Here is a 17,296-nt window from a genome sequence, read left to right as displayed (position 1 = left end):
TAACCGGAGGCGCTAGGACAATGGAGTCAAAAGAAGCCCCTGATTCCGAAACGCTTCCTCGACACGCGGCACAAGATGCAAAGAGGAAAAATCCTGAAGAGGGATATCTGGCGCGCACGTGGAGGAGCTTTCCGCCCCGAGTCTCCTCGCGCGAGATTTTTTTTTACATATCAGACAAGAAAAACGATTCTTGTATCGAGAGAATAATTATTCTGCGAGTGATCAGTACGTTTAGAGTAAATAATAAAGCTGTGAGATTTTCTTTGGGGCTAAGAGAAAGATAATTCTGTCTATTTTGAAAGAAGGAAAAAATCTCAAGTAGCTGTTCTTTGCTTAATCAAGTTTTTTCATTTTTTTATCATAAATTATTATACTTGTAGTTGTTTTTTCACTGTTTGGAATTTTAAAAAAATCTGCATTTTTAACTGGAATTTATCTCAATGAGATGATTACTGTTCTTTTATTCTCGAATTTTTTATTTCTTTTATTATGTTATGATTGCTTCTAACATCATTCATTTTTCATATCATCTTAATCTTCGTAACAATTATTGTATAATAATGTTAAAGATTATTATTTGTCTCTCATGCAATTAATAATTTAATTGAATTCCAGGCAAGAAGATTTAAAAATTCACGATGTTTACTTTCATTTCTTTTTTGTACATGCAAAGTGCAAAGACCTCTAGATTGTCATGGCAGGATTGGCTTACAAAAAGGAATTAGGAAGAAGGGGGAAGGGACAAATCGGCGCTTGGTGCAAGTGTGAAATACGAAGAGGTCTATAAAAAGACACTCAAGTGGTTGCATATGAGGAAGAAACTTTTCGGCTACCTACGTCAACGATTGTCCTCGTTTCTTCTTCGCCGTCGTCCGATGAATGTCGAAGAAACTCGTAAATCGTAAACGCGGAGAAAGGAAGAGCGAGAGGTTCGGCAATGAGCCGACATGTTGCCGGCGCCAGGAAGATTGCGGTTTCATCATCGATATCTCTCACTTTTCTCACTATCTTTTCTCACTTATTTTCCCGCCTTTACATCGACGCCTCGGTTTGCAATTTGCATATGTTTGCTATAATAACAATTTTTCAAAAAAGAGAGAAATATATATGTTATTATATGCAATGTGTGTATATATTTAATATTTTGAATAGAATCAGAGAAATTTTCAAAGTGATAAGATTAAGTGAGAGAATTTCTAATTTTTATATAAGAATTTTTAACTTCTATCGATTAACTTTATTTTCCATTGACGTATCTAGATAAGGTAATATTAATTTTTTTAGCATGAAATATTAATTTTTTAATAAGAAGGTTCCATGCTTAAAATCTTAAGGATACAATAAAATAGTATCGAAAAAAATGATATTATTCTGTCATCTATATGTAATTTTCTATAATATATCACAATGTGAAAATAAAATAATATATAAATATATTATAAAATATATAATTCAATAAATGTAACGATCGATAGACACACACTGTTGAAAATTCCAGATTACTTGACCAAAAAATGCTTCCAGATGAAATTAAGAAGAGGACTCATTATAATTTATTAATACAGAATATAAAAACTTATATTTCAAAAATAAAGATCGTGAAATACAAAAACGAATAAAATTTTAACCGAAAAAGATTTCGTATATTGGTCAGTAGTATAGAGTTACATGTAAGGGATCCGAATGATCGACGCCTACCGATACAATAATCTCGGGTAATACGAAACGAGGGCGTAACTGGGTATTTCTTCATGTCAAGTTCACCGTGTCTTCTTTTTTAATTATAGTCTTTGTTATTTCTAACAACGTGATAAATAATTGTTATAATATAATTTGATTAAGAATTTAATTATGTCGTGTATATAAAAATTAATTAATACGTCGATTTGAAACTGCAATTGTTTTCCAAAAAATAAAATTAATAATTTTTCGTAAAATGATTATTATTATTACAAAGACTGATCTATTAAATTTTATTTAAGTTAATGAAATTAATTAAAAAGCATATATTATTATTCTAATAAAAAATAATCTAGTTTCATACTCCAATTATCGAATATAGAGAGAGCTGTTGACAGCACAAGATTTTTTTATTGTGTCGAAACTTTAATTCGGTCCCCCCGACGATGCATCAATGGTAACGGGCCGTGACAGAAATTGGCTTTTTGCGAGTGCAAGTAGCACCAGCCTGGGAAAAGGGCAGATAAAGCCACTTAAGCAGAGTTTTAACTTGAGTTTGCTTCGAGGCAGTGACCGGCCTTATTTTTAGTCCATTTTGGCGCTAATTATGATCTCGTGGAATGAACTTTTATCGCACGATCCTCGAGAGGAATAAATTTCGCCGGCACTTCAGGTCCGAGATGATGAATATTAGATTTCGAAATTAGACTCGCACTCGTCAAAATTCAACGAATTCTATCGCTAAAGAATCTGCTCGCTGCATTTCGAGAAAAACATTCGTGATGAATCATGGTCGTTCGCCGACCCATTTTGATCGAAACGGCAATCTTGCTCGATTGGTGATGGTAAAATTAGAATCTGACGTTTTGCGTCACGAAGACAGATTTTATTGATTTTCGATATCAACAACGATCCTCCGTTGTATCGTATATCTTACAAATTAACCATGATTCTAGTTATAGAGACGTATGCAATTTATATTATATTTTATATTTTTTATATTATATATATATTTTTCTAAGATTATCTTTCTCTAACTTTGTTCGATAATACTGGACATTACGGTGTGGACCCTGTTATATATTTTTAATATAAAGTATATTTAAAAAATTATTTTTAATGATACATTATTGTTATAATAATTATATTATTAAAAAAATCTATAGAAGATTGTTAAAATAAAAAGATTTTCTTTTTAATCTAATTTCTATGCTTCTATGCTTAATCGCAAGTCCGACATGCTGTAGTTTGCGGTCCGATGTCAGCAATCACACATGTCAAAATAACCAAAGTACGCGATAAAATTTTGAAAGACGCGCTCAGCATCTTTTGATGCCTAGCGTTGCCTAGGCATGAATGAATCTCGTGACAGGATATAGTAAGCAAATTCGTGGAGGAACTAGCTCGTCTTAACGAGTCTAAGCGGAGGCTTATGATATACAGAGGACACGTGTACGAAGCGGGTGTGTTTATACTTTCCAGCAGTAGCATCACCGGAATTCGAAGATCCGAAATTTTTTACAAGACGTCATCACGTTAATTTTAATGAAAATTTCCCGACTAAAAATATCGAATCTCGAAATTTCCGCGAACGCGTCTATCATTAAAATACAATATCTATATATCTTCCTTAAAATATATTTTATATAAATTATATTAGTCTAAACATGTTATTTATGGATAAATTTTATAACTGAAAAAATTCCTCTAATTTCCTGAATTTATAGTCGCTTCTTCAAATCCCCAACAATTTCTCTGCGTCTTTGAATCTCCCTGAATTTGGGAGGAAACCTTGTCGAAGATTCTAACATTCTGGCAACGCGCAAGGTGCACTGGCTGCAGCAGCCACCCACATTCTGGGTGCGGCTACCTAACTGCTTCCTTCCCGTTAATAAAGCTTCCGTCGCAGGACTTCGGAGGAATCCCGCTAATAGCATCCGTGGTCGGCAGACAGCCGCAATCATCATTTAATTATAATTATAATATTCTGGGACGAGGTCGCGCGCCATCCTATTTTTCGGGGGGAAAAGGCTAAAAAAGGCCGGGAAAAAAGCACCAGGTAGAGATCGCTGTTTACATCGGAGGTTTCGTTAGGGGAAAATTAGGTGGGTACCGCTGATGGCGGACCACACACGAGCGTTCTACTTATGGCACGCGATTTCGCAGATGACACATCTAGGCTTGTAAACTAGATGGTCGGTTATCAATTTTGCTGAATGATAAACTGCCCTCGTTTTGACAGACGTGCCGCCTCCTTCTCCTCCAGAAGATTTCTACGAAAAAGCTGAAGACTGTCGAATGCAATAAAATGAAGTGGTCTAAATTTCGGATATCGATATAAATATTATATTAATTTCGTTGCACGATGTAATAATTATGGTGTAAATATCATCTTACGCTTCTACAAATTTTCACGAGACAATTCATCTTTAGGTTTAAATTGCTCGAAGACTAGTATTTTCGCTTTTCCGAGTCGAAAGAGTTACGTTCGCGTTCGTGGGGCCGTCTTTGTCGTTTCTATAGAAGCTCCATTAATACTCGGTAACGCAATAAACTATATTTAGGGGGCGGTATGGCATACACGTAGTATGATTTGATATCTCGTGAAACGCCACATGGCCCCTCTGAATTTCTCTCTTCCTCTCGTTCTCTCTCTATCTCTCTCGTTTTTCATTCGCCCCCGCTTCACCACCGTCGCATCTTTTCCGTTTCGTCTCTCCCTTTTCCACCATTTGCCATTTAACTTTTCTTCGCCGGTCGCTGAGAGATTAATTCTCTAATCTCAATCTTTTTGCAATCGAGATCTGAAGGAGCTTGAATCGAGCTCATGACAAGCATCACGTTACGCGTGTCTAGTGAAATAAAGTCTATGACATATAATTAATTTCTGTTGAAACCAACCAAACTCATTATGGATCTCGTCCTTGTCTAAGCGAGAACCGATATCTCTATCTATGCAACTGTGCAAATTTTACGATACAATTTTACGAGTAAATTTTATGTAAAGTTCTATCAAATTTTATTATAAAGTCTAAAGAATTATTTAAAAAATACGATATCAATTAATTTTATTTGTAATTACTATGTATCTTAGAATTTGTTTTCTTAATTTCCGGAATAGTTCCAGTATATTTTTTATTTCTTAATAAAAAACCAATTGTACATAATAAAAAGATATAATAAATATGTTACATATAGGACATATATTAAAATTATTATTTATAAACAAGTTCATTTTTAGGTTTTCTCATTTTTTCCGAAATTCCGGGGAATTTCGATGATTCGACGTGAGGTGCGAGGCTAAGAAAGAAAGAGGAAGATAAACGGAAAGAGGAACCACGTGTCATCGATGGAAAAATAAATAAATTTCGCTGGCTGTGCAACGATAAAGTGCAGAACACCATAGCCTACCTCCTTGTTTACGTCTCACCGCTCTTTTCCAAAAGAAATGGCCTACTTAACGACGGAAATAATAATTAGTGAACGTGTCGACGTTCAATGCGCGGTCCGGAAATCCCTGGGCCACGAGACTGGCACGCGTCCTTTGTATATCCTTCTCCTAAACAACATTCTATTCTCCCGATATCTACCTTGCTATGTTACACATACACACATACATACATATATACGCGTACACATATAGTCTATGTAAAAATAAAATTAAAAGATATTTAAAACATGCGACTCTCTTTAAAATTCTCTTTTTATAATAATTTGTAAAAGATGCTGTTTTCGATAATGTTGAATTTTCTTAAAAAGTGCGATTTTGCATTAAAGTAATAATCAATTATTTAATTCATATATATACATATAATTATTCTTAAGTAATATATGCATTTTAATAATAAGACAAAATTAATACCGTAAATATTTTTCTTATATCTTAAATTATGTATATTAAAATTGCGGATCTCATTAAGTGAATTTAATTAATAAATTAAAATGCATAATTTGCGTTAATTTTATTGTTAAAAGATGTATTCTTAGCTTTTATTTTCGATTACATGTAACTGATAAATTATTGCACGCATGATATGTATAGAAATTAGAATTAGAAGCTTTATAAACTACTCATGTATTTTTTTATTTTGATAAAGATTGTAGAATTATAATTTAATCATAATTTAATTATGCTATTTTTGTAAAAATCAAGAATGCAAGAGATATGCTCGTCTCAAAGATAAAGTATTAAAAGTATCTTTCCAAGGATCATTGAAAGGATCCAAGCGGTATTCGACCTAGTCGCATCTTCTAAAATGAGATTTCGAGTGTTCATCGACCAAAAAGGGCTCGAGTGCACTCACGAGTTATACCGGGTGTCCTGCGGTTTCCCACAGCGCGGAGTAGAAGTGATTAGAGGCGATTAGAAGGTGTTCTGGATTGCGTCCCACCACCGCAAAAGCGACCGACGACGGTCGCTGTATTCTTGCACCCCGTCGTCAGCTGCCTTTACGTCATCCCCGTTGAGTCAAGAGATACCCAAGGGTGGATCACCCTTGGTTTTGCGCCTGAAGCCTCGCATACAAAAGAGTGTCAAAACCAATTACGTAATTATAACAGAAATGAATATCAAATAAATAAAAATTTAATATGTAAAAATGATTCAAATGATCCAATAAGAAGTAAAAGAGAAGGCTAGGAACCAAGAAAAATAATATTATGTATTTTCTTATTTGACTTTGAAAAGGACCCAGAGCAGGGTCGAAACGACGTTGACAGCACACTTTAAACATATATTTTTGCGCTTCTTATTATATGTAAGTTGAATAACTTTACAAAAAAAAGTTTCTATTATAATATATTATTACTATATCACGCATCATTACCTACGTCTTTAGTTCCTCTCTAGCTTTCTTATTAGAAATTAATATATATAATAATTAATTTTGATATTGGAATAAAAAAGTTAACAAAGATTACTAGTATTTTGCATGCAGAAGCAACAAAGAAAAGTATGTAATAAATATATTAACAATAATTTTAAAATTTAATAACAAAATTTTTATAAATAAGTCAGAGTTAATAAGATCTCTAATGCTAATTTGTAACATGCAATAATTCTTATAAGTAATTTAAATTGAAAAATATAAATATAAATCAAGTTTTGATGTAAATAATAAAGTTTTAATTTTTAATTAATTTCAAATAAAGTTTATAATAAAATTTTAATTTCAAACTAAGGCATTTATTTTTTAAATTTCAAATATTCCTATAATTAAATAAAGAAATTTATTTTTAACATTAATATACATTATACACATTACATATGTAAATTTTCTTATATGTAGTAATATTTTGTTGGTGCCAGTAAACAAATTTAATTAATTATTATACTACATTGTTAGAACTCTCTTCAAAATGCCTTGATCTGCTACTGCAGATGCTAAAATAACACAGGGGTAGGAGAGAGACCATGCAGGAAATCAGGGGTCTCGCATAGGCAATTCTTCCTACACGCCAGATCCCCACGCACTTCTCATCTCCGGACTATCATGATTATTACTTAATAGATATCGCCAGGCCACAAGGGAGACCCTTATCATCGCGAGTTATATTCCGGTACTTGCCCCTTCCTTCCTTCCTTTCATCGTGCCGTGTCCTGCGCACCTCCGCGTCGAATGGCAACACCAGGATCCCCGGTTGGTTTCTACCCGCCCAGCCCTTGGAAAAGGGCTGTCTGTTGGTTAAAAGAAAGCCGCGAGAGGGGAGAAAGTTTGGGATACGCCGATAATTATCTATCTTTTTGTTCGATTTTGCCGATTGCGTTAATAATAATTGGATTTCAAGAGTTTCCGAAAATTGTTCTCTCTTCTAGAGAAAAACTTAAAAATCAGACTCTAATATTAATAGTTTATTTAATATAGACAATAAAAACAATGAAGGTAAATCAAGCTTCAAAGACGCAAATGATTATCAAAATTTTATTTTTCATTTAATTTTATTGAAATTATTTCGAAAATTTAACAATTGTTTGAATTTCAATAAAATTAAATAGCATTCACAGAAAAATTCTAAATTTTTATGAAAAATTGTCAAGATATTCACGAACGATCAGAACGTATATATACGTTAATTTTTCTATAATTTTTCTATAATTTTCTATAATTATTTTATATTATTTTATTTTCTTTCTCTATGTGTTTATGTCAGATATATATGAGATGTTAATCGACATATGTGTCGATTAACATTCAGATTTTAGAATTTCGACCTGAGTTTATTCGAAAACAGAATCGAAATAAATAAAAAAACAAAAATGGACTTTTTGGGCTTCCGAACTCGAGAACTTTGCCGATTCGAACACGTAGATCCTCGCTCCTCGAAAGCGCCTATCTCTCGTTAAGAGAGGTTCACGAGGAAAGCGTGGTAATCACGGTCGCCTGGCATCAAAGAGAAAAATTAGTCATCCTATAAGTGCTTCTTTTAATCGCGGCATTTCCTTTTGACAGTGTATCACTACTAGTGACTGTGTTAAGAAATTCCTGCGGCGTTTGTCGGTGAATTGGCAGCCGGCCACTCACTTTCTCTGGTATCTGCCACGAAAAGTCGAAAGTTCGAAGGAAAAAAATACTACTCTTTTTTTCGAAAGGTTATTGATCATAGAGAAAAGTTGGAAGGAGGGCGAAATTTTTCGAAATACAATAACAACCCTTTTTTAATCAACGATTGTTATATGAGAGACAACAATTGTTTTGTGTTCTCGCTATTATTATATATTATTACTGAATATGTACATCGATATGTTTCTTAGTCATCATTAAATATTAACACAATTTTTATGTCAAGCAGATAAAATTCTAAATGAGAATTATAAACCTTTAGTATGAAATATGTGCTGAAGATATGTCATATAATCATTTTTTTCATATCTTTATTTTATTCTTTCTTTTTTATAAAATTGTAAATTTGACGCGATCGCAATAAAACTTTTTAAGCGTGAATTTACAAATTAATTAATATTTGTTTCTTCCTACTTAATTCTCTATTTAATAGTAAGTGTTTGACAAATCGAGTTTGTACGATTAGATAATAAGAAATAATTATTCGGCTATTACACTATTGGCATCTGGTTTCTTTCGGAAATAAAGCCAGACGCCTGTCCTTATCGCGGATAATGTATTCACTTTTTTTTTATTCGTTTGCTATAAATTGCTTCGATCTTGTATGTCGCATATAAATAATTATATAAAACATATGCTCTATAAATTTCCAGAAATAAAAAAAATCGTGGCGTGTTTTTTAAATTTAAAAAGAAAGAATTATACTGTGTTAAAATTTTTTATGTATTTTTAATTCCGATAATGATTGATTTAATTATGAGATTTAAGAGAATTAAAATTCGTCAAAAATCATTTCAATCCTGTACGCGAGGGTCGGATGTTGTTTCTTAATTGAATAATTATCGTAATTAGGCACAAATTGCCTTGTTAAGAGATAGAACAAGAAGGAAACAGGTGCCGACTTATTTATGCGAACAGGTTGTTAGGGGTAAAGTCCCGCGGGACTATCTTGCGCTACCGATTTCCCGTGATCTTTTTCACTCCGGTATCGGACGCTCCCGGTTGTTTTAACCCGAGAAAATGTGAGAGGAAGCTTTTTTTTTCTCAAAAGGTCGATACATATAACAGCGGATATTATAAGCTCGTTTGCGTGTCATCGTCTAAAAGAAGCATATCAGCATAAAAGTAGATTGTTCCATTACTTTTTTCGCGTATTACATGACAATCCGATGTCATTATTAAATGGCGTTTAACGCTGTCGTTAAAATTGAAACATCGTTATTGTCGGGAACAAATGAGGTGAACACGAGATGATGATCTACTACTGATGTACTACTCCAAATTTTTTTAAGAATGAAAATAAAAATAGGAATCGAAACAATTTTTCTTTTGATTAAAAATTAACAATTGAATTAATGTTCTCATATTTTTCCAGCATTTATAATTAATATTTATTTCCTAAATATTAAATTAATTTATTTTATTAATTTCGGCCAGACATTTTAAAGAGAGAGAGTCAATATATATTATATTAAATTATCTAATAACTTATAATAATAAATATATATAATAAATATATCTAATAAATATATCTGAAGAAACCTAGTTTATACCAATAGAGTTTATTAAAATCTAGAAGAAAAACTAATCTTCAACATGACAAAGAAGAATGGAAAACAAGAGAGAGAAATAGAAAGAAGAAGAATACTTAATTTCGAAAATATTTCGAAAATATTTCGAGAATATTTAATTAAAAGTATTAAAATTTATTTTATTAATTTCGGCCAGACATTTTAAAGAGAGAGAGTCAATATATATTATATTAAATTATCTAATAACTTATAATAATAAATATATCTAATAAATATATCCGAAGAAACCTAGTTTATACCAATAGAGTTTATTAAAATCTAGAAGAAAAACTAATCTTCAACACGACAAAGAAGGACGCAAGAGAGAGAAATAGAGAGAAGAAGAAGAATATTTAATTTCGAAAATATTTAAATTGAAAAAAAATATATTCAAAATCAAATTAGAAAATATTCAAATTTTTCCTTCCCTTTCGATCGAATTTACGATGCAGAGAATCCCTCTCGTGCACTCCGTGCGCATTTCATCCAATTTGCGTCGCAGCCTCATGTTATATCGCGCCGATATCTCGCGACTAATATTATTATACCGTGGAACAGCGTCTGAAGCATCTCGCTCGAATCGATTGGCAAAAAGACGAGCACAACGGTGATGGCGATACGTCGCGAATCAAGTCGGCGGTCGGCGTCGGAGGGAGAATGCGGAGGTACGTCATACCCTAAATCATACCCCACTTCGCCCTGTCCGTCGACGGCGAACTCCCTCAATTTACTAATTGAATCCCCGAGGTCCCCTCAGAGGCGTAGACCAAACCGGGCTCCGCCCGTTTACGAGGTCGGGTCACGACAGACTTGTCCTGGTACACCCATTCGTAACTCGCGTCTACTACCACCGACGACGAAGCGGCGAACGCAGCCGGGGGTTCCGCACCGGGAAACAGGATCGGTACCGCACCAAATCCCGTTTTCTCAGTGTCATTTTGGCTGCACGTCCGAAACCGCATTTCGAGGCCGGCCGAGAATATAGCGACTCCATCGGGCGAGCGCCAGAATCGTCCGAGGGTGACAGTTTGCGCTGGAGACTCGCGAGGCAACATTTAGATGCAAGTTGATGAAGAGACGTTCGCGATCGGGAAGTATAGTAAAAAAGTTTTTGATGATCAAAGATAATACATAAAAAAATACATATTAATCGATAAAATTCGGATCCCAGTGAAAACCACAGAAACATTGCGAGAGAAATATTGCAAAATATAATAATCGAAAAGGGAGAGAATAAAAAAAATATTAGTGTAATAAAATATATCATAAAATATAATAATCGACCGGAATAAATTTTATTCCGCGTAAAACGATATTTAAATAGAAATTAAAGGTATTCGAGAAATATAAAATAGAATAAAAACACATATAATAATTAAAATAATAATTGGGCGATAATTTTCGCCCAATTTGTTTGATAAAAATTGAAGATACTTCCGTCGAGAAAAACAACACAAGATATATAATAATAGATTTATAAATTAAAAATTCAGAGTGAACACATTTTGTGAAATTAGTGAATTGAAAAGACCTGACAGTGATAATAGCAGGCACCATGCTTGGTGGATACGAGGCACAGACAGAGTATTATCCGCAATGGCATCAGCCATATAATTACGTCACTCAGCTTCCTTACGGTAAGCGCATATATTTTAATATTGACAAAATTAATTATTTCGAAAATTAATCTAAATATATAACAAGGTATTTTCTCTCACGATTTTTTCAAGAATATCATTAGTTCGCGAGAGTCTAAATTATGGACTTCAAATTTAAATGTGACTTTGAATTGATACATATATATGCCATAATTTCACTAATTAAAATATTTGTATGAAATCTTTGTATAAAATTGTACAATGTTATATAGTTCTCAAATTATGTTCTATTATGTAGAATATAGCCCTCTGTTGAGAGTTATTATAAGAGATTATTATAAAAGATTATTATTAAAGAAAATATATTTTATATTATATATGTAATACATGGATAAAATGATGTGCACAGATTACTATATTATTATGCAAATATTAAATAAAAGATCGTTATGTTAATTACGTTATTTTGATACGTTATTTTAGATGTTAGATTATAGCCCCTGTGTATTTCACATAACAAATATTTTCTGCATTTACAAATTTCTAAAATGAACATTATACTTTCATATTATTTAGAATATTATTGTACATCCGCTGCAATATATGAATTTATATTATCATAATGTGTACATGCATTAAAGAATATTAATTTTTATACGCGTTTAATGAAATAATCTATTTTATGTAAGATCAAGGATGGAAAAATTTCATAAAAGTTTTATTGTCGCTTTTCTCATGATTTTCTTTATTAATTTACATAACAGCGACATTATAGATTTTTAATAATGAAAAACGCACATAACAGATCGAATTAGCTTTTAATGAAGAGATAAAGGATGATAATAAACTATAATTATTTGAAAAAAGTTTTTATGAATATATACATTATATATAAAATTCTTTCATGTAAGCGCAATGTGCTTTTTGCGTTAAATCTTCGTAATGTTTCATGCAAATTACTTTTTTAATAATCGGTCTATCATTATGCGCGATATTATATCATATATTGCATTAAATTTTATTAATAAATGCGAATTTTAGTAATAATCTCGAAGAAAATTCAAATTTAGGCTTTATTACTTGAAGAATCATAGAGTAAGTTCAGAAATATTTACCAATTCTTTAGATTAAATAGAAATTTAAAAAACATCATGTTTTCTTTAAAATCTTCGCGCTTGGGGTTATCCTCTGTGTTAAGAGTTTCCGAAAATTATTAATTATAATTATTAATTTAAGTAAAAAAATTACTATCTCTATCTTGAAAATAAAATTAACGGAAGAGAATTTTCTATAAAAAATCATCTATTTATAATTTTCGTATCTTGTGAAAGAATCAAGATTAATCCCATTAATGCACCTAGCACATAAAAACGCGAAACGTAATTTTTACACAGGACCTCTCAGCTCGGTTCCCGACGCTGACAGTCAATCAACGTACTGGGGAGGCGTAGATTCTGGCACTTCGGGGAATAGCTCGGGCGCAGGTAGCTCTACCGCGTCGACGCCACCTCTGATCGAGGAGATCGGCGTCCAGGAGACGAACTACTCGCCGCTGCAGCAATACATGCATCCGACGGCCAGCCAGCATTACGCTACTCTACCGTACCCCCAGGGACAACAAGAAACGTCGACCCATCATCATCACCATCACCTGCACCATCATCATCATCATCAACCCGGTCATCGACGGGAGCACGACTTCGCGAGCGCTCAGATCGGTCAGCAGGTTGTCAGTGGGGTAGTCGGTACTCTTCAGCAACATCTTCATCAAGGCGTTCACGAGGGCGGCGTGGCACCTCCCAGACCGAAAAGACGGAACACGGCAAACAAAAAAGAGCGCCGTCGCACACAGAGCATAAACAATGCCTTTTCCGACCTAAGGGACTGCATACCTAATGTGCCAGCTGACACAAAATTGTCCAAAATAAAAACCTTGAGGCTAGCAGCGTCTTACATCGGATATCTGATGGCGGTCTTAGAAAGTGACGAAGGAGAGGAACCGCAGACCTTCCGCGCAGAGATTCTCTCGAATGGCAGGAGGAATAAAACTCAACCCAATCAGGTAATGATTACAGTTTTGTAACATCTATTGATGCTATATAAAACGATAGCAATATCATCTGTTTCGAAGTGTCAAATTTATACATATAATTTCTTTGTAACTAATAAGAATTAGTATTAATAGTTCTATTAAATGATATATACATCGAGATAACATTTTTTCTATCCACTTTACTCTTGTCTTTTTAATTTTTTCTTCATTTTTAGAACTCGTGAGATTTTTTTTTCTAAAAAAATTCTGAAGAACACTTCGAGAGCTACTCGAAAGAGCGCGCGGAGACCGTCTTCGGTCGCGGAATGAAAGTTTTTCGGGATGAATTATTCTATCCTCTGTGGATGGACTTTCCTAAATCTCTCAAAACGCCTTTGTGAGCATCGTCTTAACGTAAACATTCGCCTCTTTAATTAGCCAACGTATGTCAGCCTGAGAACTCGACCTTAAAACCATCAACATGCTTCGGGATTTGTTAAAAATGAAATGTGTCCAATTTTCACACGGTTATTATTAAAGTTTGACAAAAGCAAAGATAGACAAATAATTGTGTTAGTATTTATATCAATTTGATTAAAATACAATTAATGATGTAACATAATAAGAAAAAAATCTCTAATTAAATCATAAAAATGCTACAATTAAAAATTGTAATTTGTCTTCAATACTTTAATTAATATAACAGTACCCAGCAAACACCAAGTAACAGTTATATAACTGTTAGTTATAATTTCCTACTCAACAATATAATTGTTATCTAACACATAACAGTTATATAACATGTAACAGTTATATTGTTGAGTAGGAAATTATAACTAACAGTTATATAACTGTTACTTGGTGTTTGCTGGATAATATAATTAATTTTAATATTAATTTAATATTAATTAAAGAGAATAGAGAATGAAATAATTATCTAGTTTTTGAGATAATAGATTTTCGAATTTCCATCGAAAGATCATTGCCTTCGGGAAGTTTGAAAAAGTGTAAAAGAAAACAAAGGAAATTCTAAAGGGACATCCATTGATTTTCCAACGATCGTTCTTTTCTAATTCTAAACTTCAGAAACAATTTGATTTCTTCAAACCTATATTTTGTGGTTTTCTTAATTTTCTGCGACCGTTTACCGCCCACATAGACTTTTCTTCTCTCAATAAAGGTTGCTATAATTTTCAGTCATGGTCGATAATCGACGTGTCCTTCACTTCTGAGAACAATTTGTCCGACAATCATTAAAATTCTATCTCTATTTTAATCTTGGGTCAAACATTAAAGACGAAGTGGAAAAAACATTTTAGGCGTGATATTACAATAATTGTAGAGGCAAGATTAATTTTTGATAAAGATAAATTTGTCATCGAATATTTTTATTTTTTTATAGAACGAATCGTGTTTGCAATCTATTCCGAATCTCGGCCACGAAGAACCGACGAAGAGCAAAGGACGAACGGGTTGGCCGCAACACATGTGGGCCCTCGAATTAAAGCAAGAATCACCGACCAGCCAGATGCAATAAAATACGTCGAAGACACTCCTGTCAAAATATATCTGCGATATTCGCGAAATATCGTTCAAAATGAGCGTTACTTTTTGCGCTTGACGCTTTTTACCGTCAGAAAAAATATGAGTTGCGATTTAACGACTGATGCGTCTTTCAGATATCTCTAGATATCTCTCGAAAATTTACGATTATATTGACTTATAACATCCTGGATGAAATAATGTTTTACAAACGAAGCATTTATAAAACTTTGAATTAAAAAAATGTTAAATAATTGCGATTTAGCGAAATGTATAATTATTGGATAGAATCGTTTGTATATAGCGCGTTCATAATCATTATGTATGTACATAGAATTTTGTTCCTTCTGTAGTGATTGATGTCTATATTTTGAACCAAAGAATATTATTTTATATACATATAAGCTCCAAACGTGATTGAGTTGTAATCAATAAGATCATAATTTTGGTGCAAAAGTGCGCGTTGATTAGATTTAAGAATCTCTGTAAAGTTTTGTATATAAAATATCATTTAAAATGTATAAAGTGTCGCTAGCAATAAACAATGTATTATAGTGAAGCGTGATGTCTGTCTTATTTTTTTAATCTTTTTCACAAATTATTTTAAGATTTACGTTTTTCTCATATTTCGAATTTTTGTATCTAAAAGACTAAACATTATTATTTTTTTGTTTAATTGCATATTGAGATAAATAATTATGCTTAAAGAAATTACTAATTAAAAAAAATAAACTACATGTTAATAGTATAAATATAATCACTTTCTGTGCAATATTTTTATATTTCATATATTATCATTATATTTATAATATAAATTATATTATAATAAAAGAAAAGAAATTCAGATAATATGAATCCTAGAAAAATATTGTTCATAGTTTTATATTCTTTGTGTCGTATTATTTTAACGAGAAAATTAAGTATTTTATTATTCGTAATATTATTAATATTTGTAATATACAAGAATATTTCCTCTCAATTTAATTAAAGTTATTCTTAGACTATTTTTATATATCTTGTATATTTTTTTCTTAGTTTATATATATTTACATGTATATAAAATTTTATTTAAAAGGGAAAACCGTGAGAAATTCTCTTTCTCTATCTTTTCCTTCTATTTAGGTGACTTATTATAGACGGAGAATTCATTGTGTAGAGCGGTTGGTTTCGGATTTCTCGTGGATACCCTGGCGCCAGTACTTGATCCCATAGTAGTGTGTCTGATATTCTACTTGTAGGCAATATATTAGGAAAAAATTCCTGCACATTGGTGAATAGTCTCAGAATCTACTTAATCAACTTCTATCTCGCTCGTTTTCGTCAATATTCAAATCTGTTACCGTTCTTATTTTGCGTGATATTTTATAATTAAAAATAAAAAACTTTATAATTAAAAAACTTTAAGAATTAAAAAATTATTTTAGGAAAATTATCCCAAAGTTATGTGACTTCTTTTTGGACTTTAAAATCTACAGACTAGATTTTCAAATACCTATTAGTCATGGAAATTTTTCTTTGCGAGGAAAAGTAATCAATAATTTTCTCCAATTTTCGCTAAATAATTGCAACCATCATTCGATCGATTCGATTGAACAATTAATGTAATTAAGCTTTAATCTTGCTATTAGAAACTTCGTCGCGAGACAGAATATTTACGATCATTTGTTCAACCAATCTTTAAAAAAATTATTCAATTAACATAATTATAATTTTTACTTTTGTTACCAGGAACTTCGATTCACGCGAGACTAAATATTTGCGATTGTCTTCGATGATGTCGGTTCATCAATGTCCATCGCACCCAAACAATGATCCAATGGATCAACCGAAGACGACATTGTCGGTCTTGTGTATTGTACGCGAGTGATCGCGAAGTCCGGGATCGATATTATCGAGGCGATTGACGAGCCGTTTGTTTATCGCAATGAGTGGCACTATATTACGAGCGTGCACGTCCGTGGGACTTTGAGAATGTTAATAGTTGAGCCTCGCTGTTGCCTCGACATAAACATTTCAACCGGCTCCTCTGACACTGACGAGACCTCATATTTTGTTATTCGAGCCTACAACTCTTTCTACGTCTAATTATTTTATCGGCAGCGTATCCACAGCGGTCCACATTGTCACGATCGTGCATTATATGCATTGGATCAAATTAGATAATTTTATTTTAATTATAATTTTTATTAATTTATTTTAATTATAAAGATTGGAGAAAAATATCCAATCGCTTCTCCAGAGTTTTTTGAATAAATTATGGAATAAATTATGAATCTCTTTTAAACAGCGTTTTAAGCTGAAAGAATGAAACAA

The 17,296-nt window shown here is 32.4% G+C and overlaps 1 protein-coding gene and 1 long non-coding RNA gene across 4 annotated transcripts in view; one reads left to right on the top strand and one right to left on the bottom strand.

The window, feature by feature from the left end:
- The window catches only part of LOC145959725 (uncharacterized), a 39,889-nt gene that overhangs the window by 15,103 nt on the left and 7,490 nt on the right, over nt 1-17,296 (bottom strand). The gene's annotated exons all lie outside the window — the stretch shown is intronic.
- Nucleotides 10,678-15,542, top strand: Hand (heart- and neural crest derivatives-expressed protein). The gene is made up of 3 exons (XM_083106178.1): nt 10,678-11,448; nt 12,804-13,471; nt 14,844-15,542. Exons 1-3 carry the CDS (start codon nt 11,367-11,369, stop codon nt 14,976-14,978), a joined length of 885 nt encoding a protein of 294 aa, XP_082962304.1. The 5' UTR covers nt 10,678-11,366; the 3' UTR covers nt 14,979-15,542.

This window comes from Camponotus vicinus, unplaced genomic scaffold, assembly GCF_025532165.1.
Source record: "Camponotus vicinus isolate PSW18456_S1 unplaced genomic scaffold, iyCamVici1.0 SCAF_1, whole genome shotgun sequence".
In the NCBI taxonomy this organism is placed as follows: Eukaryota; Metazoa; Arthropoda; class Insecta; order Hymenoptera; family Formicidae; genus Camponotus; species Camponotus vicinus.
Note: the sequence above shows the minus strand (reverse complement) of the source record. Positions and strands in the feature narration are given on the sequence as shown.